General features: G+C 38.3%; 4 protein-coding genes across 4 annotated transcripts; 1 reads left to right on the plus strand and 3 right to left on the minus strand.

Annotated features, from left to right (window-relative positions):
* Window positions 1-445: 445 nt before the first annotated feature.
* LOC135945034 (clarin-3-like) lies at window positions 446-6,650 on the minus strand. The gene is made up of 4 exons (XM_065492392.1): window positions 6,348-6,650; window positions 1,977-2,171; window positions 1,780-1,915; window positions 446-906 (listed from the first exon to the last, which is right to left on the minus strand). The coding sequence occupies exons 1-4, from the start codon at window positions 6,565-6,567 to the stop codon at window positions 771-773; spliced, it is 687 nt and encodes a 228-aa protein (XP_065348464.1). The 5' UTR covers window positions 6,568-6,650; the 3' UTR covers window positions 446-770.
* Window positions 6,651-7,244: 594 nt separating this feature from the next.
* Window positions 7,245-9,253, minus strand: LOC135946993 (uncharacterized). The gene is made up of 5 exons (XM_065495536.1): window positions 8,982-9,253; window positions 8,654-8,839; window positions 8,408-8,596; window positions 8,116-8,251; window positions 7,245-8,056 (listed from the first exon to the last, which is right to left on the minus strand). The coding sequence occupies exons 1-5, from the start codon at window positions 9,196-9,198 to the stop codon at window positions 7,918-7,920; spliced, it is 867 nt and encodes a 288-aa protein (XP_065351608.1). The 5' UTR covers window positions 9,199-9,253; the 3' UTR covers window positions 7,245-7,917.
* Window positions 9,254-9,790: 537 nt separating this feature from the next.
* On the minus strand, window positions 9,791-14,865 carry LOC135947020 (cilia- and flagella-associated protein 58-like). The gene is made up of 14 exons (XM_065495575.1): window positions 14,545-14,865; window positions 14,118-14,479; window positions 13,463-13,631; window positions 13,230-13,406; window positions 13,041-13,178; window positions 12,454-12,715; window positions 12,070-12,208; window positions 11,823-12,018; window positions 11,655-11,763; window positions 11,369-11,547; window positions 10,968-11,303; window positions 10,714-10,911; window positions 10,241-10,351; window positions 9,791-10,165 (listed from the first exon to the last, which is right to left on the minus strand). Exons 1-14 carry the CDS (start codon window positions 14,617-14,619, stop codon window positions 10,025-10,027), a joined length of 2,592 nt encoding a protein of 863 aa, XP_065351647.1. The 5' UTR covers window positions 14,620-14,865; the 3' UTR covers window positions 9,791-10,024.
* Window positions 14,866-15,805: 940 nt separating this feature from the next.
* On the plus strand, window positions 15,806-21,893 carry Aplip1 (JNK-interacting protein Aplip1). Its single transcript, XM_065494953.1, has 9 exons — window positions 15,806-15,824; window positions 15,899-16,032; window positions 16,099-16,255; window positions 17,080-17,194; window positions 17,444-17,716; window positions 18,070-18,222; window positions 19,341-19,672; window positions 20,850-21,031; window positions 21,548-21,893. Exons 2-9 carry the CDS (start codon window positions 15,950-15,952, stop codon window positions 21,624-21,626), a joined length of 1,374 nt encoding a protein of 457 aa, XP_065351025.1. The 5' UTR covers window positions 15,806-15,824; window positions 15,899-15,949; the 3' UTR covers window positions 21,627-21,893.
* Window positions 21,894-22,688: the final 795 nt, after the last annotated feature.

The following is a 22,688-nucleotide window of genomic DNA, read 5'->3' on the forward strand; positions in this document are numbered from 1 at the left end:
TTAAGCACCTCTCTCATTTCATTTAGTCACATCATAATTTGATAAGTTTACTTGGAAAATATATTAAATATGAGAAAGAAAAAGAAGGTTTTAGATTTGGCAATGTGATTCATAAAACAGAAAATAAATATTAAGGCAATAGGCACTTACTTGCTTTGTGAAAGTATGCAACCGGCTCAGTACAAATGTTGAGCGAGTTGCATAAATGTAAAACTTCTTTAAGGACACTGTTTTATTTAATTTAAAATTTGCTAGAGTAATTTTATTTAAAGCCCTACGAGAGCAAAAAGTTTCCCGAATTTAAGAAACCCATTAAATTATGTAGCGTTTTAGGTGAGCCCATCAGCGCTTAAGTTTCAAACTGTTTGGGAATAATTTTGCATCTTGTTAGTTGCTAAAATATCTCTCCTTTGAACTGCTGACGGTGGAAATAAAATATAAACAATTTATAGAAATGCTAAAAATAAGCTCTTTATTCTTCATGCATGGCTACCGACAAAATCGAAGAGTAAAATCTAAAAATTAAGTAGACGAGTTTTTAAGTTTACAATAAAGTAGATAAGTCTTTGCAATTCCTTAAAAATATCAGCTCGTATTAAGTATTTAGAGTTAGTTATAAATAGGATCGAACGAAATTATCATTTATAAATCTCAGGCATTCCTCTGAAACTTTTCTACGAGTATCTTCTAACTCTTTCATTCATTAAAAGCTGCTTGAGTTGGCTGCGTTTAAGCTAATTTTGATATAGCTATAAAAGATGTTATCTTAGTTAGTACAACATAATGGCTCCATTTGTTTTTTCCTCTGCAATCGGCGTTACGGTCGACCGCGATTCTCGCTCCCTGGTGCCTACTGCCAGCACCACAATGTTGACCAAGTGGACAATCGCGGCACCAAGCACCAACCTGCAACACGTTGTTAAATTAACTAATTAGACACTCAAACTAAGAAAATTGAAATTATCATATCTGAGAAATACAAATCACTATAACTAATTAATAAACTGTCCCGTATTGTTTTGTTTATATATAAAACAATTTGAATTGTTGAATGCGTCAAATATTTAAAAAAATGCCAATTTATTTGTATAGAGTAAATTTAAAATATAAATTTAATTTTGAAGTATTTTTTCTATTTATTTGAACCTATGCCCAGCACTTCCCGTGGGCTATGAGCTCACCGGGTCCCAATAACACTGGATAACATGGAACAACTGGCCCGAGTGGCCGCAAAGGATCTTAGGCCCAACGTGACCATCTTTTTGCCTCCTCGCACCGAGGTCTTTTATTGAAACACCAGACATTTGTCCAAAAAGCCGCTGGAAAAGTATGAAAACCGGCGAGTCGTCGCCGGTGCTCCTCCCAGCCCGTTGAGCTATTTGAGCATTTCGAGTTTCCATATTAAAAGCCTTTTGCTGCAAACTTTGACATTGGGCAGCCAGTATTAGATCCATGAACTTCTCAAAAATTTCCCACTGCCTTGACACTCCTGAGAATGCCCTAACAATGCAAGCCAACAGGATATTTAACTAACCTGAATATTGGTATACTTGGTATGTTTGAATATTTTAATATTAAGATGGTAAAATAGGATTTTTCAACATATTTTGAAAAGCATCCAATATAAAATACCATCCCACTCTTGTATTAGTACTTTTCCTAGTTCATCAAAACTAAGATAACTACTAATGATTAAAAAACTCATTTTCAAGCACTTCACACTAGGTTTAAACAAATATATTAATCTTACACTATGATAAGATAAATAAATTCATGTACCAATAGGAAAAGCCAAACATGGCCTTGCCGTCGGTGGTCCAGTGGTTGTCCAGGTCGTCCCTGGTGAGCACGTTATACTGGAAGGATTTGTAGAAGGCGACGCCCCAGAATGCAAGGGTTGCAATGTTCGCAGCGACTATGAAAAAGAAAATTAAATATTAGAATCGAGCTAAAAGGCGAAAATCATCAGGACTCACTGGCGAGCGAGTTGCAGAGGTAAATGCCAGGAACGCCGGGGAGGGCGGCGGCCGGGGTGACCGCCGTGTTGAGGGCAGCCAATATGGCAGACAGGGTGGCCAGCAGAAGGCCGGCGGTCAGTCCGGCCACGGTGCCCCACCAGTATACCCGGTCCAGGGCAAACGCGTCAGCGTCCAGCTGAACCAGCTCGTCCACTACAAAAATAAATTTAATAGATTATATTAAAACAAAATAGGAACAGAATATTTTACGAGATTTAGCAAAAGTATGAAAACCTAACGAAGGATAGAATCATTTTCCTCAATTTTAAGTAATCCAAAACATTTCGTTATATGCACACAGTTTGGTTAAATTGTATTTAATTTGCTATCGTTACTCCTGAGTAGATTTTAGGATATTTCTTTCAACTCTTTTTCTTAGCGATTTTTATGCTTAACAAATTTATAAGATTTTGATAATATAGTCCTAAACGTTACTCCCTCTTTGCATATTTCAACTAATAATAGGATCAATCAATTTCCTAGCAAAAACTTCTCTTAAAATCTACTATAAAACTCGATTCGAAAATATGAATATCAGAATAAAACGAAGCTTAAGAGTAAATGCGATTGTAAAACGAGAGCGTTGTGATTTACGCCCAATTTTGAAATCGAGATAATTTTTAAATTAAACGTAAATTCAGAAAAAAAACTTTCAAAAGAAAACATCAATACTGATCAGTGAACTTATTTCTTTACAAGAGCCAACAAGAAATAAACTAAGGCATTACAAAAACAGAAACCCAAAGGAAACGCACCAAAAAATATAAAAGCAACTTATTCTAAATGGATTATCATGTCAATTTTTAGCCATATTTGAATTGAGTATATCTGAATATGAATTTTATGAAACAAAAAATTATCATGGCGGCACTAGTTCAGCGGTTTTAAAAAAAGGGTGACAAGTGACACATAAAAGTCTTAAAATTGCGTGATTTGTGCTTATTCGGAGTTTAAAAGTGAATCAGACGCACATATAAAAGCCAATCGTCTATAGCACTGAAATAAATTTTAAACGTTTCAGATAGAAAAAGCTTAAAAATCCGCCAATAGATGCAAATTTAACTTTCTGTTGCGCTCTTGGAATCATTCCCCTCAATTTTATCCTTCACGAAGCAAAGTAAGCTTTGTACGTAAAAAAGTAAAATGCACGAGTGCACACCAGGATCAAGCTGACCTTGCAGTTTCGTCTTAAAACGCAGTCGTTTTCAGCACAGGAAACGCTGCCTCTCGTTATTTTGATCTAGTAAGCTTGAACGCCAAATTAGCTCTGCGCGCATACTTAATTTTCGCTGCTGCTTTTGTTTTGTACGTCATTGCGCGAGCAGCCACTCATTTAGCTAGCGAGAGAGAACGCACTCACGGCCGAGCAAACAACGCGTGCCAGACGAATTTGCTCCGAAGCAAAGTAGAGTAGCATAGCAAGATAATGCTCTAGTTTTTTGAAAAGTATCTCACAAAGCAGCGCACAAAGGAGGCCCGCCGGCGATCATCCTCTCTTTCCTTCGCTAATATTCCGCTTTGTTGTTCGCATCTCGCTTTCTCATCTGTTTTTGTATATATCTTTTATCAACTGATCTCGCGATACATACAAAAAACGCTTTTGGGGGTTTTCGCATTTTTTACAAGGTCGTGGGAAGAAAATGTTTGTATCATAAAATGCTTTTTGAGTTTCTGAAGGTCAGATTTAAAAGTAGCATGCTAAAATTTGCTGCTTCAATATGTGAATTTCTCGCAAGCCAAGTTTTTTCACTCTCAACGAAAATTTATCAAATATTGATCGAATAAGTTGAGTGAAAAGTAGAGCAAATTAACGATAGTATATGGACTTAATTCTCTTTGAAAATTTACTGAGAAGCTCGTACCCATGTTATAAATATCAACAGTTCAGGTTTTTAAATTGAAAAATTTAAGTAAAGATAATATTCAGAAAATGAAGCCTAGTTTATAAGGGAAAGCACGTAAAATTCCAAAAATATTAAGTGTTTCATTGTTATCTGATTGGCAAAAGTAAAAAATTGCATATGCAAGCTAACTTAAATTTACAGTTTAACATTTTTCAAGTTTCAAGTAACATAGAAACTAAAATTAACATAAAATGGAATGTACCTGTCCTCGTTGGAACAACTTTGACGTTTCCCAACGAGGACAGGTCCATTACATTTTATCCCCAAAATGTCATCCTAGAGTGAATTCTTCAACAAAATAAAAATTAACATATTTACACGAGGCAACAGAAAAGGAAAGACTGATCACCGCGGAATGAAACATGGAATGCCGCCTTCCTGTTCACGGATAGCTGCTGTTTGCGCAACCCTTGCCGCCGGTGTTAACACGAGATTCGCCGAGGATCGAATAAAACCGCGACTTGCCTCACGCTCCCGACGGGAAAACAAGTCGCACACGCAGCTTCCCACAGGGCCCGAGAAACTTTCTACTCGTGTGGATCATATCTCGAGCCTACTACTGTGTGTTAGGGAAAATATGTGACAGTTTTGCTTCCCTCTTTTTCAGAAAAAAATCGACTCAATTTGTTGAATGCGAGCATGTCAAATTATGTCTGTTCGCCCACACTTGCGTGACCAATTATGCAAGTTCACTTCACCGATTTGAAAGCGGTTTCGCTCAGATACATTTTTTATCTTTTCGGCGAAGGCGTAAAGATTTAAAAGTATGGAGGTTCAAGTTTTTTTGTTCAATACGGTAAAGAAATCATGGAAATCAGTTCTGGCTGGCGAAAATCTTTTGTTACACGTCTTAATAAAAATAATATTTTTCTGCTAACCCTGAAAGGAAATGATCTTCTTTTTCCATTAATATTCTCTGGATTTTTAAAGAAATCATATCAACACCTCTGAGGTAAGTTTTCCTTTTGGTATAACTTAGTTCACGGCATTTATTTCGTGCTTTGGAGTTAGTAATAATGTCCAGTAGATTTTGCTGGACAATTGTGTTCATTTAAAAAAAATACGCTTTCAATCTCACTTCCACACGTTCAAATTAGGCCCACGCATTTCATTCATAGGGTTCTGTCCTGATAATTCTACCACTGATGCCAAACAGAGATAGCATGTGTCCGAAAGGAAGCTATTGAGTAACAATTTTGGTTGAGCGTAATCAGATAATTTGCATTTGTTGGTCATTAAAATTCAAATGAGAAAATAGTAGATCTTAATAGCTGATAAGGACTTTATTCGATGCAGAATGGAGATTTTAAAATTCCCTGCTCTTTTCGTGCTTTGTGGTTTCGCTTTGGGGATAAATTGAAGTCATATGTGACTGCGATGGGCCTAAATAGTTGTAAATTATTCTCATTCTGTCGTCGCTGTCGGTGATGAATCGTCGTCTTGATTTGTCCGCAAAACCAGTTTGTGGTCAACTGACTGTCCTTTTGACCCAGTGATACATTTTTAATTGCACCTCGATTTCCGCCGATCGCGAAAATTGCCTGCTAGACAAGTTGCAAACTCGCAGCAGTTAAGACTCAATCAACTATCTCGCGAAGTAGTGCTGTTTTCTTTCAATCGCCGCGGGGAACAAAGAGCAATTTGCGTCGGCTCGAGAGTGAGAAAAATTCCGTGTCTGGATAAAAGACCATAATGAGGGGCCTATCACAACTACTTGGATGCAGGCGCGGTACCGTTACGTCGCCATCACTCATTCGATGCACGCGCGTGTGTTCAAAGGTTCAAAAACAAAAATGCGAAGACTCCTCTGACCTCTCGAGCCGCGTGAGAAAACCTCTGTCCGCGGCAGAGGAAAAACGAAAAATTATCGAATTCCCACATTGCATCTCGGCGGCGGATAAAAATAATATCCGGTCACGCTCAGGTGCACCACCGCCGAGAGAGAAGCAGCTTTTGTTTGCGGCGCGTTTACGAATAAATGCAGCAGTCGCGGGGGCCGAGCAGACCTTGACTCGCGCGTATGGCTCCATCTGGAGATGGCTGTATTACCATGATTGCGCCAAAGGTCTAATAAAATAGGTTACACACCTGACGCAAAGGTCAGAAATCGTCTGAGCGCCTGCTAATTTCTCCAGTCAACAGACAAGAGATGAATATGTGAGTCCTTCAATGGCCAAACTAACTTAAAAACTGCCCTAGAGAAATATTCTGTAATTTTATATTAATTTTTTTTCTTAAATGCTATATTCAAATAATCTAGGTACTAAATTAAACCAATAATAATCTAAATAATTCATGACATTACAATGTGGGTCCCTCCTGTATGAAATTCACCTGAATTTGGAAATAAAAATCGATTAACCTGCCACCTTTGAACCGCGAATATTATTTAGCCTGGTGAGAGAGGAGACGGAAAAAGACGCACCTTGGAACTCGCTGGTGCGGGTCCCGTAGCCGACATTGAGGCTCTTCCTGCCGGTGAAGATGCCGAAGTTGACGCTGCCGTTCGACTTCTCCGTGTTGGGGATGCGCTCGGCCCTGGAGACGACCCAGTAGGGCGTGCCGAGGGCGCCCACCAGCAGGCCCAGGGCCAGGCAGCAGCCCAGAAAGGTGGCGAAGATCATTCCCCGCTTGTACAGGTTCATTTCGCGCGCGGCGCCAACACTCACGACATCGCAGCGTCACTCCGGCAACAAGCACAGCTGCGCTCGCACTGAACTGACGACGGCTACTCTCCGGATTAAAATTAACCGACTCGCAGGCAGAGGGAGCCCACCTGCCAGCCAGGTACGACGCCGACCTGGTGGAGGGGGCCGCCTCACACAATCGCTCTCTTCTCGCTTTTAGTGATTCTAAAGCGAAAGTTTAACAGAATGTTTTTCAGTTGATGAAAGAGAGCTTTTTTATTATATCGGTCGTAAAATTTAATGAGTTTTAAAATTAGTTAGTAAATTTCTTGTTTAATGCTGATTTATTGACAAAGTGCGTAGAAAATTAATTACTTAATTAAAGAAAATATATCTTCATATTTAGCCCTACATTTTTGTCGAAAAAATGGCAGCAGATTTGCACAAAAATTAATATGAATTAAACCAAAGAAGAGACAGTCTTTAGTTTGACTTTTCTAAAATTACGAACAATATAGCATTGTCAATTTTTACTTTTTCAAACCCACAGAAACACCCCAACTTTTAAACACTGCATGCAGCATTACACTATTTACCTAAATTGCTTTTGAAGAAGATAGACCACTTACAAAAGAACTTTCTGTTGGCTTCTAGTGCAGAAAAGTATTAAACCAAATTTTAAAAAAATACTCTAATATTTTAATACCATGAAATTTATTTTAGTACAGTGATACCGGATGGTTTCGATCATTTTCATACATAACATGGTGTGTTATAAATAAAACAATTTTGCATTTAATTGCTAGCTTGTTCTCATATTGGGGACGCATGATATCTCAGATATATTCTTAGGGAAATGAGAAATACTTAAATTGTTGGCACCTAAGAAAATGTTTGTTCTTTAAATCAACGTGCAGTGCGTCAAGCAAAGATTTCAAATCTTAATGTATTGATTGGAATTCCTCTTCGCACGTCACATATCATCATACTCGAGTCATTTTTAATTAAGTGTTTTGAATTACTTACAAATATTACATTTCATTTGAACACATAACTTTACATCTAAACAACTAAAATATTTCAAATTTGAACTGAAGAAGTTAAAATAAAATTTATGAAAAACCGCTGTTTTTAATAGAATTTTGCACATGCATTGCTCCAGTGGGAAACTTGCTTAATAACAGGGCTAGAATTACGCGACACATTTTTAAGAGAAAATATTTGTCACTTATTGTGTCATCTAATTAATCCGTTTAAAAAAAATCGATGAATATTGAGAGATATGGAATAATTTACTCACAAAAATAAAACCGAAAAAACATAATTACTCTTACAATGAAGGGTGGGCAAGACCGCAGAGTCTAGTTTTCAATAGAGGAAGATTGCTCCGTCGTTATCTTCCTTGAGCTCAATCGTTGGCGGAGGAGGAGCGTACAAGACCATGTGTCTGCGTACGAGCAGCAGACCAATATTGACCAAATGCATGATGTCCGCGCCGATCAGAATCCTTAAATTCCGAAAAGTTAGTTCAAAATTCGTTCACATGGTGACAGATTTGACCCTTACCAGAAGGAATATCCAATCGAAGCCAGGCCATTAGTGGACAGTGTGCCAGTGATCGATTCAGCTATGGCTGCGTTTGAGGTCAGGTCAACACCGAAATGACATCCCCAAATAATCAACGCCAGGCCAATGCTGAAGGCTGAAAACCGATTATTTAGGTGAGTAATTGTGCACTCGAAGGTCAGCAGTGTTATCAGCGACTACCAAATCGATTAGTCAGCACAGCCGCGCGCGTGATAAGCAAAATCATTAGAATTGCCAAACAAAATTTTGAAAAAGCTATTAGTCAAGTCACCTGCACAGGCATTCCAGATAAAGAGGCCGAGGATGCCGAAAATCGGCTCCACCGGCGTGTTTGCCGCGTTGATCACCGCAAAGACGGCGCCCATAGTGGCCATCAACAGGGCAAGCGCGATGAATGTTATCGTTGAGCCCCAGACGCCCATGTTGACGAACGACGGGTCAGGTCCGGTAGCCTTTGCGCCTGCGAACCAATTTGACAAATAACGCGGCGTTCCTATAAATCAGTAAAGGATCATACCGGCTAGGACCAGAGGCATTGGCCCAACTCTGCCGGCCGCGGCGCTGGCTCGCGAAATTGCCTCACAATCTACTAGGGTTTCTACATTGCCACCTGCGTTGTACAGATCTCTGACCTCTATTTCACGAAGTTCTTGTGTATTTAAGCAGCTCAAAGCGCAAATGCCCAAGTCAGCCAGGCATGTCACTGTTGACAAGAGCACACATTTTTAATTCTTTAAAGTATTCCAAAACATTTTTGATAATAAATTTGAATTTACCCTTTTGATGCTGAAATCATTTGCTGGGCAACTACTCATCCCCTCAAAATAAAAAAATGTTATACTAACTGTGCAGCTCGTAGTCCTTGTCCTCTAATTGATATGATCGCGTCAGCGTCCCAGTGAAGAGGCCGTAGTTGAATTTGATGGGTGGCAGGTCGGGATTTTCGTATTTTCCTTTCGACTCCAGCCAGTTCTGGGTGGACAGCGAGGTGGCCAGCAGGGCAATGGACACGCAGCACAAGGGAAAGGTGATGATGACGTAAGCCCTGTGCGTGATCGCCATTTCGACCTGTCCGCCAGCCCTGCTTAGCTCTTAATATGTATTATTCGCGCGCATCACCATCAATCAACGATAAGGCAGAAATTTTTATTGATAAGCCCACTGATAAGTTACAAGAGTGCAAGTACGTACATCAGCTTGTATATTAATATATTATACAGTGTGTGATTCGTCTAGCTCCTTCATTGTCGCCTGCAAAATGACGAGCTTTCTTATCAGACAGTTTTGTATTCGTATACGTAAGCGGGAAATTCGGGATTATGTATGCCAATGTTAGTAACAGATGATCTATTTTTTAAATATATCGTGAATTGGGTGTAGGCTGATTGTGAACTGATTATTGTTTAAAAAAATTGATTGTCTACTAATAAGTGCAGTAATAAGTACAAAACAGAATAAAAGTTAAGATTTGGAAAATTTTCTTTTATTTTAACTATGTATTTGAGATCTTAGTTTTTTTATTTTATTCAAATCACGATTTTAACTCGCCCTTGGTGCTGGTTAGCACTAATAGTTTAGGGGGATTTTTGCCTCATCGTTGCTCTAAAATCGAGACCAACTGAACTGTTCCTTCTACAAAATTAGAAAGGCCAAAATTAGCGTTAGCGCGTGCTGCAAAATAATGAGAAAAAGCTGTTTCCGTAATTACCCTTTTATTACATTATTCATACTTTCGCACGGATTTATTCTCTTCTTCACTTCATAACACATATTTTATTATATTTAAAGTGAAAAACGTGGCACTGCCTACACCTCTTCTCGTCCAGTTTTTTCCTCTCTGCACCGATGAAATCGTTGTGTGTGAGAGCAAAATATAACATCGCATGCATTAATCCGTGAGACGAGAGTCTTGCGGAGTGACGTTGAGGTTGAAACCGCCGCCGGTAAATCGAACCCTTTGCTGTGTTACTGCAGCAACGCTCGTCGTTTCCTCGGGTTTCGCGACCCGACTCTTCTTTAACTTCCTCTTCTGCAACAATAGACATTTGTTTTCAAATCGCATGTTCGCTTGAATATCGCTATTAAACTTTTTTTAAATATGCACCTGCGCGAAAAGCTGTTTTTTGCACTCCTGCAGTTGCAGTCCTAGTTGGTGCACCTGCTGTCGCAAGTCGCCCACCTGTGACTGGTACATCATCTTCTCTGCCAATAAGCACTATGGAACAATAGATTGATAATTTAAACGACAGTATAGTATTAGATAAAAAATATTAAATTTCAATATTCATACATTGTTTTAAATATTGATATTTATATGCATTCCATTGAAAAATTAATACCATTGATTTAAACACACGCACTCACCGTTTTAGGGTTTGAACATTTATAGAACTTGCAAAGAAAATGTTCGAATTGCTTGATTTTTTAATTATTTAATTTGTATCTCGTATTTAATTTTAAAATGACATATATTACAATTTCTACTTGTGTTTGGAAATAAAATCTAAGGCCTTATGACATTTCTAGTTTTTTTAAATTTGTTTAATATGTGATGATATAATTAAACATGATATGTACCTTAATTTGCTTCTGGCTGTGCCTGAGTTGGTACAGCATTTCTGCAGGGCTGAAGGACGAGGGCGGAGCACTATGGCTCATCCTGCTGTGCTCCTCAGGTTTGGCCTGCTTGTTGTTGCTCGACGACAGGGTCACGACTAGTTGCTTCTGCACCAAAGCCAGCCTCTGGATCAGCTCGAACCTCTCAGGGTCCTCGCCCTGCTCATTCCGGGCATTAGTTTCATAAGATCTGAGAGTATGCAACTTATTGTTACCTGAAGGTAGCGCCACCTGTGGATGTTCCTGGGCTGCGCCAGTTCGTCCTCTAGGGCCTTGCGTTTGAGCTGCTCCTCCGTCAGGTCACGTTGCAGCCGAAAAACCTGCATCCTGGTGTCGTCCCTGGCCATCAGGTCTTGTGCGATTAGCTTCTTTTCGCTCGTCAGGTTCTGCACCTGCAGCTGCAGCAGTCGAATTTCCTCGACCTTTTGGTCGTACTGAAGGTTGGCCTGTTTGAACTCCTTCTCCAGCTCTTTTATTTGCGACCGCAGAACCCTGATTTCCTCCTCCTTCGCCTTTAATTTCTTTTGCAATGCGCTCTGGTTCTCGTTTAGCTGCTTTGAAATTTTATTTTGCTCTCAATTAATATTTTGCTCTCAATATTAAGGGATGGATCCACCTTATCGAGATCGGTGCCCAATTTTTCTTTTTGATGGTGTAATACGGCAATTTCGTCCTGCAACTGCTTTTGCTCCTGCTCCGCGCTCAGGGCACGTTCCCTGAAGGTTGTCAGTTGTTCCCTGACCTGGCGCAGTTCGTGCCTAGCGTTCTCCTTTTCCCTTTCGGCTCTTTGCAAAACTATGGATACAAATTGGTGAATATTAGGAAACACACAATCCCCAGTTTAATTTTTGTTAAAAAAAAAGAAAAAAAACATCAAAAAGGTCAATAATTAAAAAACGTACCAAGCTCGTCTTTCATTTTGTTGCTTTCAAAATTGATAATACTCTCTTTCAGCTGCACCCCGTTTTGTTCTAGCTCTTGAATTTTTTCTTCCAATCTTTCTACTCTCGCCTATATTGACAGCTAATTACGATTAATTTCAACTTAAATGAATAGCATGATTTGTCAACTTTTGCCGCCGTTAGCTGTCGGTCGCAATTTTCTTTTTCAAAGCGTAGTGATTCCAAAAGCACCGACTCGTTCTTTTGCTCGAACTCAAGCTTCAGCATTTGCTTCCTGGCCAACAGTCTGTGCTCCTGCTCCTCTTTCAGTTGCTCGCAAGTCTCTTCAAATTTATCTCCTTTCCGCTCCGAGATGGCCTTGAGTCTGAAAACGGTTTGACACTTTTCTGTTCCCCCTCAATCGAAAATATTTCACCGTTTGCATTCATTTTCTAACTGCTTCAGCTGTGTCTTCTGCTTGGAAAGCTCGTGGTCCCTTTCCTGAAGCTGATTCATCAGCGTCCTCTCCATCTGCTCCATGTTTTTTGTCTTCTCAATTTGCTGCTCTAGCAAACCTTGACGCGGGTGCACAAATCACAATTATTTTATAAGGTACACGTGTTTATCCTTGATGCAAAAGTCGATAAAAACACAGACAGAATGAAAATAGTAAGAATGGCTTTGCAGAACTAAAAATATGTGCTGCAAAAATTATTTCCCAGATATTTTCATTGATCCGCTAAAATGAACCATTTTATTTTGCTTCAGTGACCAAAAGTTGGGCTTTGGAATATAATCTCGAATTTCGCAAGGGCCGCACCTCCTGCTTTGCTGACGTTCTTGGCCATCATATCCTTCTCTCTAACCACCGCGTCCAGTTTCTTCTTCTGGGTGTCAGCCTGCTTCCTTAACCTATCCGCCTCGCGCTCACGTTCGATGATCTGCGCCCTGAGCTCGTCCTTCTGACGCTCCCACTCGTTCCGCACAGCCTCCATGGTAGCCATCCGTTTAAAGTGTGATTCTTGCCCTTTTATATACTTGGCTGCCTCCTGTTTTACTTTCTGGACTTCATCATTTCTTGCCTGTAATACGAAAATCCAAATTAAAATATTATTGTTTATTTTTAATTAGGATGCTCTAATTCATTAAAATTTGAGGGCACCTTGAACTACGGTCATAATTATCTCATTCTAATCATATCTCATTATTAAATCATGTGTTGGTTTTTACATATATATGAAAACTAATTCATGGGATTGACTTTGTTGGAAAGTTGGAAGCCACAATTTTCATGGTAAATTTTTCTAAACACATTCCAAAATAAAATATCAGAGGTAATTCATGGCCTCGGATTGCGTGATGTGAACTCATACATATTATTTTGCCATTAATAAGTTACTATGGTACCTTTAGGGCTGCAGCCTTTTGAGAAGCCTCTCTAGACAGCTTTTCCACCTTCAGCAGTTGTGCTTCGTAGTCTAGTTGAATTTTCAGAGCCCTCGCCGTTGTCGTCTCCAATTCTCGTTGCAGCTTCTCCTCTATCAACTGCAAAACTGTTACTAACTTTAAATTTCAATTAAAAACAGCAACCATAACCTTTTTCTCATCTTCAAGGCTCTCATTTTTACCAACGAGTTTGTCGACCGCTTGCAGCTGCTCTTGCAGATTTTTTATTTCAGCATCCTTCTCCGCTATTGCATTTGTGAACGCAGTTTGTTGTGACTCCAGAGCTTCGCGGACTCGCATCTCCTTTCCTAATTCTATGCTCAAAACCTACATTTCTCTTTGAACGTTGGCATGTTCTAGATTATTTTAGGTGAAAATAAAACCTCCAAATGTTGTGCCATTGTGTCCATCTTGGCACCTGTGGCCATATTTTTCCTCTCCAATTCGTCATACGCATTGACGGCCTCAGCCAGTTTTGATCTCAGATCTGCAACCTCCCGACCGACCTTTTCGCTCTCCAGCCGTTGTTCATCTTGATTTCGCGGTACTGAACTGGAATAGGTAAAACAATTCTTGGAAAACTTAATTAATTTTCAACGAGAAGTTTAAATTTCTAAAAATTAGATTCTCATATAAAATGACAAAGAAATATAGTTGCAATTTATTGTACTAACTCGACTGTATCAATGTTGGAAGTTTGTCCAATCTAAAAACATTGTTTATGTTGACACAATATCTAAAAAAAAACGGGTAGAAAATTCAATGAAACATCAATCTACTCCATAGTACAGAAATTCTCAAAATTTCGTATGTGATTTGTTGCAAAACTTAATTAAATTAGTTGATTTTGGTCATAGCGTAGTGATATATTTTTAAATGGACACTTTTTTGGGATGACGGTATGAAATTTCTTGAGATTATTTTTATGAATATCTTTTGGAGAAATTTCTATTTTTGGCTGTGATCCTTAATATGTTTTCACAAAATAAATAAATCAATCAATCAATATATTTTTATCTTTCCAGCATTATTTTTTACTCTGCTTTTTCGAGAGCGGCGCGGTTGCTCTGTTCAATGTCGGTTTTCAGAAGCTGTATCTGCTTCTCGGCGGTGACGAGTGCTTCTTGAGCCAACTGCTCTCTGAGGTGCGCCGCGTCTGCTGTTCGGAATGCGTCCTCCATGGCGGTCTTCATGCTAAGGACGCTTTTCCGCGACTCCTCGGCCTGCTGCAGCGCCGATCGTAGACTCGCGTCGTTCGAAGTCATTTCCTGTTGCATTTTATCGCAGCTCAGCCGCAGCAAGTATTCGTTTTGCCGGGTAATCGTGAGGGCGCCGTACAGAAAATTGATCTCCGTCAGCACGTCTTCCATCGCGACGTTTCTCTCCAATTCGGAACACAACTGTGTGTGTGTGCGGTTGATAAAATTTGACATACATCGATAACGAATTGTAAAAGATGACAAACCTTTTTATATCTGCTCTCGACCATTTCCAGGTCCAAAGCCTGTGGTTCTTCAACCGGAGTGTCACTCGGCTCCATTTTAATTTTTGCTTTTGTAAATCTTTAAATATTTACAAAATTCCTAGCTGGATGGAGATCAAACATCATACTTTTATGTTCCCGACTAGTGCGTTGCTATGGAAATGTCGGTGTGTATGCAACCGGCACGAATGGCACGAAGTGCCAGCTGCCTAAACACTTAAACTGCAGGCGCTCCCTTCTAAACTATTTAATTTTGTATACTAGCTCAGATTATACAACCACGATTCAATCTCTGTGCATGATGAGAATTACAATATTTTGTTTTTCGAAACATGCGATCAGAAAATGTAGACGTCCAGATTTAAAATTATAAAAATTGATTGGGTTCTGATCATCATCATTTTATGTTTCAACGAAAAACTTATCAGCTTTCTAGAAAATAGTAATAATTAATATTATTTTTTTTTTAGGCTGTACAGTTGATTATTAAAAAAAATTATGGAACAAGATTAGAAATTAAATAGTTAAAACATTAGTATCGCTACAATGCTGGTTGCAAAATCAGTGAAATAATAGAAAACAACTCATTTCTTTCTAATCAATAGAGGCAACAGTTTATAAAAATTAGTGGTGAAAAGACTTTTGGACTCAGCGAAATGCGACTTGGAGTTTTATCAGCTCAAAATCAATTGAATCCCCATGGAATCTACCATGGAGGAATGTAAAAAATACTGCCGTAGATCATTCCCCATCGATTTTAAAATAAAATTGATTTTCTTTGCGGAAGCTGTAGTTTTTTGTCAAAATTTAAACATTTTAATCGTTTTTAGAAAGAATGAAAACTTTTAAAACCTTACCTCTATTCTACAGCCAGTCAAAATTGCGGTCTTGAAATTATCTTTAAATCCTGGGAAATTACTATTCTCCAAGTATATCTATTCACTTTCAATAAAAAAGTTTACTATGAGTCTAATTTTATTTTTGAATTGATTGACTTTCTATCGGTAGCATTAGGCTTCTTTCAATCTATTGCACTTTTACACAGCGGATATTTCAAATTTTAATACGTGAAAAGTAACAAGGAAGTCGTTATTATACGGTACATTGATCACGCAGTCTCCACACTCGCGCCAAACAAGACGACGAGCATGTGTGACCCGCGGAGCAGCAGTAATAGTGAGAGAGCGAATGATGCAGACACCCTCAGCACTGAAGGGGCGCATGGTCGGGGTGGAAAATCGATAGGCGCGGACGAGAAAGCCGAGAGAGAGAGAGAGAGAGAGAGAGAGAGAGAGAGAGAGAGAGAGAGAGAGAGAGAGAGAGAGAGAGAGAGAGAGAGAGAGAGAGTGCGGAGTCGGGAGTAATGGCAGCCGAGCCCAGCAGCTGAATGGGGGACACGGAATTCGAGCAGTTCCGGCGTTACTTCGACCGTCTGCCCCAGTACATCAAGGCCCCGGCCCACACCTACACGTGAGCCCCCGAGCCCCGCAGCCCCCACCCCCGAGCGGGCCCGCACTGAATTGATTTGCTCTGCAGACTCGTTCATGACATCGCTCTGGAAGAGGCGGTTGGCGGGCCCCCGCCGGGCCCAATAGTCCACGATCCGGGGCCCAAGAAGGCGGCCTTCAGCAGCGGCAGCAGCAGCTCGGCCAGCAGCACCGAGGGGGACAGGCCCCAAAACGACCAAGAATCGGTGAGCTTTTCACCCTAAGTCGTAATCCGCTTGCCCAACCCTTTGATTGATCGGAAAAATCGTTTAAATCAAGGAAATCAATCACTTTGCACAATTCAAGACGAATTTAAATTAAATAGGGTTGATAGGTAATCAGAAAAATAAAATGCAAAACATTTACGTGCACTCTTTTCCTTTCTAGGCTAAATATTAGTTTCATTTTGCAAGCTTTCAGTTTCATAAATAAAAGTCTCCCTCCCTTTCATATTTTCTAATCTTCAACAGAAACCCGTCAGTAAAAGAAATAATGATGATTATTTACTCCTCTCATTATAATGCATGAACTCAATTTTAACATATAAAAAAGTTTGATACGCAGATTGCCTCTCTTCAAATTTGAAATTTTGGAAATTTCATTGTTTGAGTTAATGAAACTCAGAAAAAAAATAAAAGCCATTACGTACACTCTCTTTTTTTTAGAGTTAAATTTTGCAAGTTTTTAATTTAATAAGGAAAAGTTTCTTTTCATTTAATCATTTCGCTTCTCGTATGGAAACTGTCAAGCGACTAAAATTATTTTAATTAACTTTCGCGCATGAACTAAATTTTAGCAGAGAGCAAAAATCGATATGAAGATTTCCTCTCGCAACTCTTTTTGTCTCTTCCGCTGTAAGCGACTCCCATTTCGAACCGAATACGAACGAATATGTGTACGAGAGAGCACAATGACAACGGGATTGACTGCGCGCTGTGTGCTCCTGTGTAAAACTCGGTGCAGTGTTTGGTGCCAAGCGCGATACGAAAGGCTCTTTCAACAAGAGCATTGCTCTTTTGTGTCTCAACAGATAATCAATGGCGACGAGGACGAAGAGGCGCCCTGGCGTCCCATGCCCACAGCCTGGCCCACGGTTGTGCACCGACGCAGGCGAAAACTCCCAGAAATTCCTAAAAATAAAAAAAGTAAGACAGCATTGGGAATTTTTTCATCCAGAATTACTCTTAAAGCTTCAAATTATTGTTATTCAAAACAAACTCATTTAAAGAAAAATCCTTTTCAAATATTTTTTAGAAATTGCAGAAAAAGGCTTACAACAATTTTATATTTTATTGTATATTTGTTTAGTGCATGAGTTTTATTACATATTAAACAACAAATTAAAATCTCTTTTACTTACAATTAGTATTTTAAATTTGTTTAATTCGAATTAGATTCAGGATTAGTGTTATCGCTGGCTGACGAGTTGGGCCAAGTGGGCAGCGGGCGTCTGCCGGAGACAGTGCAGCTGTCCCTGCGCAACGGACGCCACGCGGTCGGTGCTTTCCAGCTGCGGGGCTCGACGCACTTTGACAGCTCACCCGAGGGGCACACACAGGACTTCGACTCGGGACACTCGACCACGAACAGCCCTGACGGCACGGCCAGGCCCATCTCCATCGCCTCCTCGTCCTGTTGCAGCTGCAGTCTTTCAGAGCAGTCGCTCAGTGAGTGTGTAAACTAAAATTCTCTTGATGAAAGAAAAATTTATTTGAATAAAATACATCCGGTATTTCAAAGTCATTGGGGAAAAACTCCCTTGTCTTTTGGTATAGAAAATCCTATTTAGTCGTTCAATTGAAATAATTGTTCAGTTTTCTGGATGGTTCAAAATTAAAAAAATTACTCAATTTCAAAAACAAAAATTACAACAATTTAAAAATTCAAATTTTCGTTGATTATTTTTTCCTAAGAAACGGTCCCAGTCTCATACAGGACCATTCCAAGTTTTCAATTTAAAATTGCATGCGCATTTCGTGAACGTTTAAGAGCTAATAGATTTTTTTAAATAATTTTTCAGTCGTAGGAGGTGCTGAATACAGAGACGTGACGCGTCTTGTGGCTACGCATCGCGGACTACACAAATTCGTTCCCAGGCACAGGGATGAGATTGAAATAGAGATTGGTGACCCAATTTACGTTCAAAGAGAATGTGATGACTTATGGTGTGAAGGTAAATAGTGAACACACTTTATTTATTTAAATTTTTTTTAAATAACACTACAACTATGCCTTGTTTAACATTTGTAATATCTCTATGCTATTTCAGCATATATTATAAAATAAATTTTCGCACTTAATAATAGAATGGATAGGTAATTAAGTTGATAAGAAGGCAATAATTCATTGATAAAATATGCCTTTTCTTAATACAATAGACTCTTTTTAAGGGATGATCCCGAGAACTATCGTTTAGGCCTTTTCTCAAAGTTTCACATTTACAAAGGAAATGATTCGCTTCCAGCTACATTATTGTGTTATTTTATCAACATCTGGTCACCACGTTTGTTCATGAATCATTGCTAAAGTATTGAGTTTGGTATCTAATTATTGCCTTCTTATCAACTTAATTACCTATCCATTCTATTATTAATTGCGAAAATTTATTTTAGCATAGAGATATTATTACACATTAGAGAATTCTTCCTCAACATTTTTTTTTCAATTTCTTAATGCTGCTTTACTGTTTTAAATATTCTATTTTTGAAAAAGTACAAAACAATTTCAACCATCTTTAGATTATAAATTAGTAGCAAATCTAGCCATTTTAATGTTTACTATACATTATTATCTATTCAAACAACTATGAATATTTTTCATTTTAGTAGCATCTATATACAATCAAAACATAATTTTTTAATAGAAAAATGAAACATAAATTTATTAACATAAAGCTTATTCAAATAAACAGCAAATATAAAAAATAAATTAATATTAATGTTACTTTTTTGTATTTTTAAAATTGTTTTTTATTGAATTTAAAATTTTTTTGATTAAATTGCTAGTATTTTTACGAAAATTGTGGAGTAAATTATATTTGGCTTTTTAATTACTTAACAGTCGCTACGTTTGTTTAGTGCGGCAATTAGTGATTTTGTGTAGCTAAATATTATTTTCATGAAATATATCCTAGACATGCCGTAGTATGTCGAATATTAAACTGACAAGAATGATAAGAGTTTTTCGCTCTCTTTGTGTACCAACGTATTAAAAGCGCGAATAGCAATCACGTGTATTTCAGCTCCCAGCGGTGAAAAAATAGTGTTACAAAATTCGACCTTATGCTCTCAGGGGTGAACATGCGGACACGGAGACAGGGTTCGTTTCCGTCTGCGTACGCAGTGGACCTGGAGTACCGCGAGTTCGACCCTGAGACTGCGGCGGGCGAGGAGGAGGCGCCGGTGGCCGAGCGAAGGGAGCGTTTCCTGCTCGATTACCTCGGCTCCATCGAGTGTCTGCAGCCCAAGGGAAACGCGGTGCTGTGCCAAGCCGTAAAGAGGATCAATTCGAATCCGCCGAGCAGCAGGCCGGCCATTCTTGAAGTCTCTGATCAGGGCATCCGCATGCTCAGCAGGGACAAGAACAAACCTGCTGCCGCAGCAGCCAAAGAAGACAATAACAAGGTATATGGAAGTAGAAAATCAATTCTTATTTTAAGGACTGAATCCTATTCCTATATATACAAAAATTATCTGGATGGGATTTATAAAAAGCTTTGAAATAGCATAAAATAATTGTTTTTTTTTAGAAATAAGGGCAGTCGCCCGTCCGTTGATTTTTCGAATGAATACTCTATATATTATACTAAAAATTTGGACATTTTGTATGAGCTATAAAGTTTTCTTTGCCTGGAATTACAATTTATTCTTCGTTCCAATGTGTGAAAAACCGTTGTAAAACAATTGAATAATTAATCTCGAATTGAAAATTGTGCCAATTTTTTCATATTTTTTTATACTTAATTTAGGCGTTTCAATATCTAAAATGTAATCATTAACCAAATTTTGGCATAGTTTGTTTCCAAAATGCGAATCAAATAAAGGAAACCGATTTTACGGAATTTTAACGGTTCCTTTAAATTTTGCACATTTTTTTTATTTCAAACTTGTGTTTTTTATTTGAGGACTTTCCAAAATGAAGATTTTACATGAATTACATAGACAACATCTTGTTCAGTTTGAAATAATTATTTTGTAACGTTGTTACAAAACGCCATGGCGAAACATAACAGTCATACAAGTAATTAAACGAGTGATTTCAATTACTCGTATTTAAAACTTGTGTTTTTTATTTGAGGACTTTCCAAATTGAAGATTTTACATGAATTACGTAGACAACATCTTGTTCAGTTTGAAATATTTATTTTGTAACGTTGATACAAAACGCCATGGCGAAACATAACAGTCATACTAGTAATTAAACGAGTGATTTCTATTACTAATTACAATTTTTTGTAATCCTTTATATATATTGAATGGCGTTAATTCGATACATTTATTTAGTGCCCCTTTATTTTATTTGAACATAGCACATTTTTAATCTGGATGGCGATTGCAACCAAATTAGAACAAATATAACAATTTTTGGATACAATTTAGCAATTTCTCGAGCAATTTCACGCAGAGACGAGACTAATTACGATTATTGAGCGATACGCGAGGGCCCATATCCATGACCCTCGATAGGAGCTTCCGAGTCTGCGACTCGAGTCAAGGGCTGCCCGCCGGCACAATGATATCTGCGAGTTCAATGCCATTTATAGATAATAAGTATTAATGTTTATTTTCGTGTGTATTGCAGAAGGAGAACAACAACAGCAGCCTCGACTACTTTTACTCGCTCAAGAACGTGTCGTTCTGCGGTTTCCACCCGCGTGACCAACGCTTCCTTGGCTTCATCACCAAGCACCCCCAGCGCCAGCGCTTCGCCTGCCACGTTTTCCGTGGGGACGAATCCATGCGCCCCGTCGCCGAAACTATCGGGTATGCCAACCAGATGGGAAAAATAATCTTTATGTTATTCTAGGACTTACTCGTAGCTCTGCTTATCTATTGCAGGGGAAATTGTTGCCACATGTTTCTCCACCTCTTTGACTTCTAATATTAATTAGTGGCAAAGACGAATTATAATAAATAAAATTGCTTTTTACTTTTTTTTAAATTAGTCTACAGCAAAAACTAATTTTGCAAAAAAATATCAAATTTAATTTGAATTTAATCGCTCTCCTTAGGGGATTATGCCCATTTTTTATTTTTTCAAAAAGAGAAATTTCGTTAGAGAGTGAAAATTTCATAATGGTCGTCAGGAGCAGTTTTTTTACCTGCGTGTCCCATGAATTAATGAACTCTACACACACCATGAAATTTGAAGCTAAAAATTTTTAAAATGTCTTAGGCGGCTAGTGATTTTAAAAAAGCTAAAGAAATGATCAATTTTTATTTATTTTTATTCAAAATTTAAATGTATTAAATGCTAAATATTTTAAACCATTATTTCAGCCGTGCTTTTGAGAGATACTACCAGAAGTACATCGAGACGGCGTACCCAACCGAGGACATTTACATAGATGACGATTAAGCGCTCGCAGTTTTTCATCTCCAGGGCTAACAACTAAAGTTTTAACCTATTGGAAGACGATAATGTTGTTCAACTCGCTTTTACATCATCAGCTGCACAAAAGTATATTCTCGCGAGATCCTAATCTGGGACTGTTGTGTACATTGTAAACACTTAAATATATATAAAAATACACTCATGTACATATGTAACTTGAGACGTTAAAATAAACGAAATGTAACAATATCGCCTTCAGAGAGATGAGGATTAATTACGCCTTGAGAAAGAGTCTCTATTTCTTTTATTTATGGTCTCAATAGCTCCTTTTTAGGTTCACATTTCAAAACTGCGCATCTAACTGCGCAATTTGTTGCTTCAATTGCGCACGTAACTGCGATGTACTTTTATAACAGTTGGGTTCGTGGAAAATAGACTTAATAGGTAGTGTGTCACTTCTATTCTTCTGCGAATTTTTATAAGCGTCATTTAAGAAGCTAAAATTACTTATCTTTAAGATTGTAATATAAAACTCTCATGAAAAAGACAGCAGAAGCATTAATTAGCTCATATAAATGACACTGCGATGGATTGATTAGCTAAAAATTTAATTCGTAATATAATCAGCAACAGATTAAACTCTGAAACATATTATTGATAATTTGATACGCTTCTGCTATTTAATTTTTAAGATAAAATAGTAATTTACAATTACAATTTATATATTATATATTGATAATTTTATCTTGCAAATTACAGTAACATTTCAAGGTGACTTTTTCATGCAGAGTTAGATTTCAAATTAGAGATTCTTCACGGAATAAAACGGTCTCCCAAGGTTTAATCCTATTTGCCAACGTCAAACTTGAACAATTTATTGCTCAATTCGGTCTCATTGTCAGAGCATTGAGAAGTACTCGTGACAGGTTTTATATTTAGAAAAATCTTTTCTTAATCGTACATGCACTTACTTCAATTTAAGAAATATTTTACACGAGCCTGAGCCAGACTAAAGGGTGCGTATGTACTCAACGAAACATGACAAAGAAAATTAACTCTTGCGATGCCGGCGGTCATGTGACAATA

Source organism: Cloeon dipterum, chromosome X (genome assembly GCF_949628265.1).
Source record: "Cloeon dipterum chromosome X, ieCloDipt1.1, whole genome shotgun sequence".
Lineage (NCBI taxonomy): Eukaryota > Metazoa > Arthropoda > Insecta > Ephemeroptera > Baetidae > Cloeon > Cloeon dipterum.

Excerpts from the sequence above, each read along its gene's own strand:
- LOC135946993 (XM_065495536.1), bottom strand. The coding sequence starts at position 9,198 with ATGGCGATCACGCACAGGGCTTACGTCATCATCACCTTTCCCTTGTGC. Across the intron at positions 8,597-8,653 it reads AATGCCTCTGGTCCTAGCCG|GCGCAAAGGCTACCGGACCT; the intron begins GTATGATCCTTT and ends ATTGGTTCGCAG. Across the intron at positions 8,057-8,115 it reads TCGATTGGATATTCCTTCTG|GATTCTGATCGGCGCGGACA; the intron begins GTAAGGGTCAAA and ends TCGGAATTTAAG.
- LOC135947020 (XM_065495575.1), bottom strand. The coding sequence starts at position 14,619 with ATGGAGCCGAGTGACACTCCGGTTGAAGAACCACAGGCTTTGGACCTG. Across the intron at positions 13,632-14,117 it reads GCCGCTCTCGAAAAAGCAGA|TTCAGTACCGCGAAATCAAG; the intron begins GTAAAAAATAAT and ends TACCTATTCCAG. Across the intron at positions 11,548-11,654 it reads CAAAATGAAAGACGAGCTTG|TTTTGCAAAGAGCCGAAAGG; the intron begins GTACGTTTTTTA and ends TTGTATCCATAG.
- LOC135945034 (XM_065492392.1), bottom strand. The coding sequence starts at position 6,567 with ATGAACCTGTACAAGCGGGGAATGATCTTCGCCACCTTTCTGGGCTGC. Across the intron at positions 2,172-6,347 it reads CCGCACCAGCGAGTTCCAAG|TGGACGAGCTGGTTCAGCTG; the intron begins GTGCGTCTTTTT and ends TTATTTTTGTAG. Across the intron at positions 1,916-1,976 it reads CCTCTGCAACTCGCTCGCCA|TCGCTGCGAACATTGCAACC; the intron begins GTGAGTCCTGAT and ends TCTTTTTCATAG.
- Aplip1 (XM_065494953.1), top strand. The coding sequence starts at position 15,950 with ATGGGGGACACGGAATTCGAGCAGTTCCGGCGTTACTTCGACCGTCTG. Across the intron at positions 16,256-17,079 it reads CCCAAAACGACCAAGAATCG|ATAATCAATGGCGACGAGGA; the intron begins GTGAGCTTTTCA and ends GTGTCTCAACAG. Across the intron at positions 17,195-17,443 it reads AATTCCTAAAAATAAAAAAA|ATTCAGGATTAGTGTTATCG; the intron begins GTAAGACAGCAT and ends AATTCGAATTAG.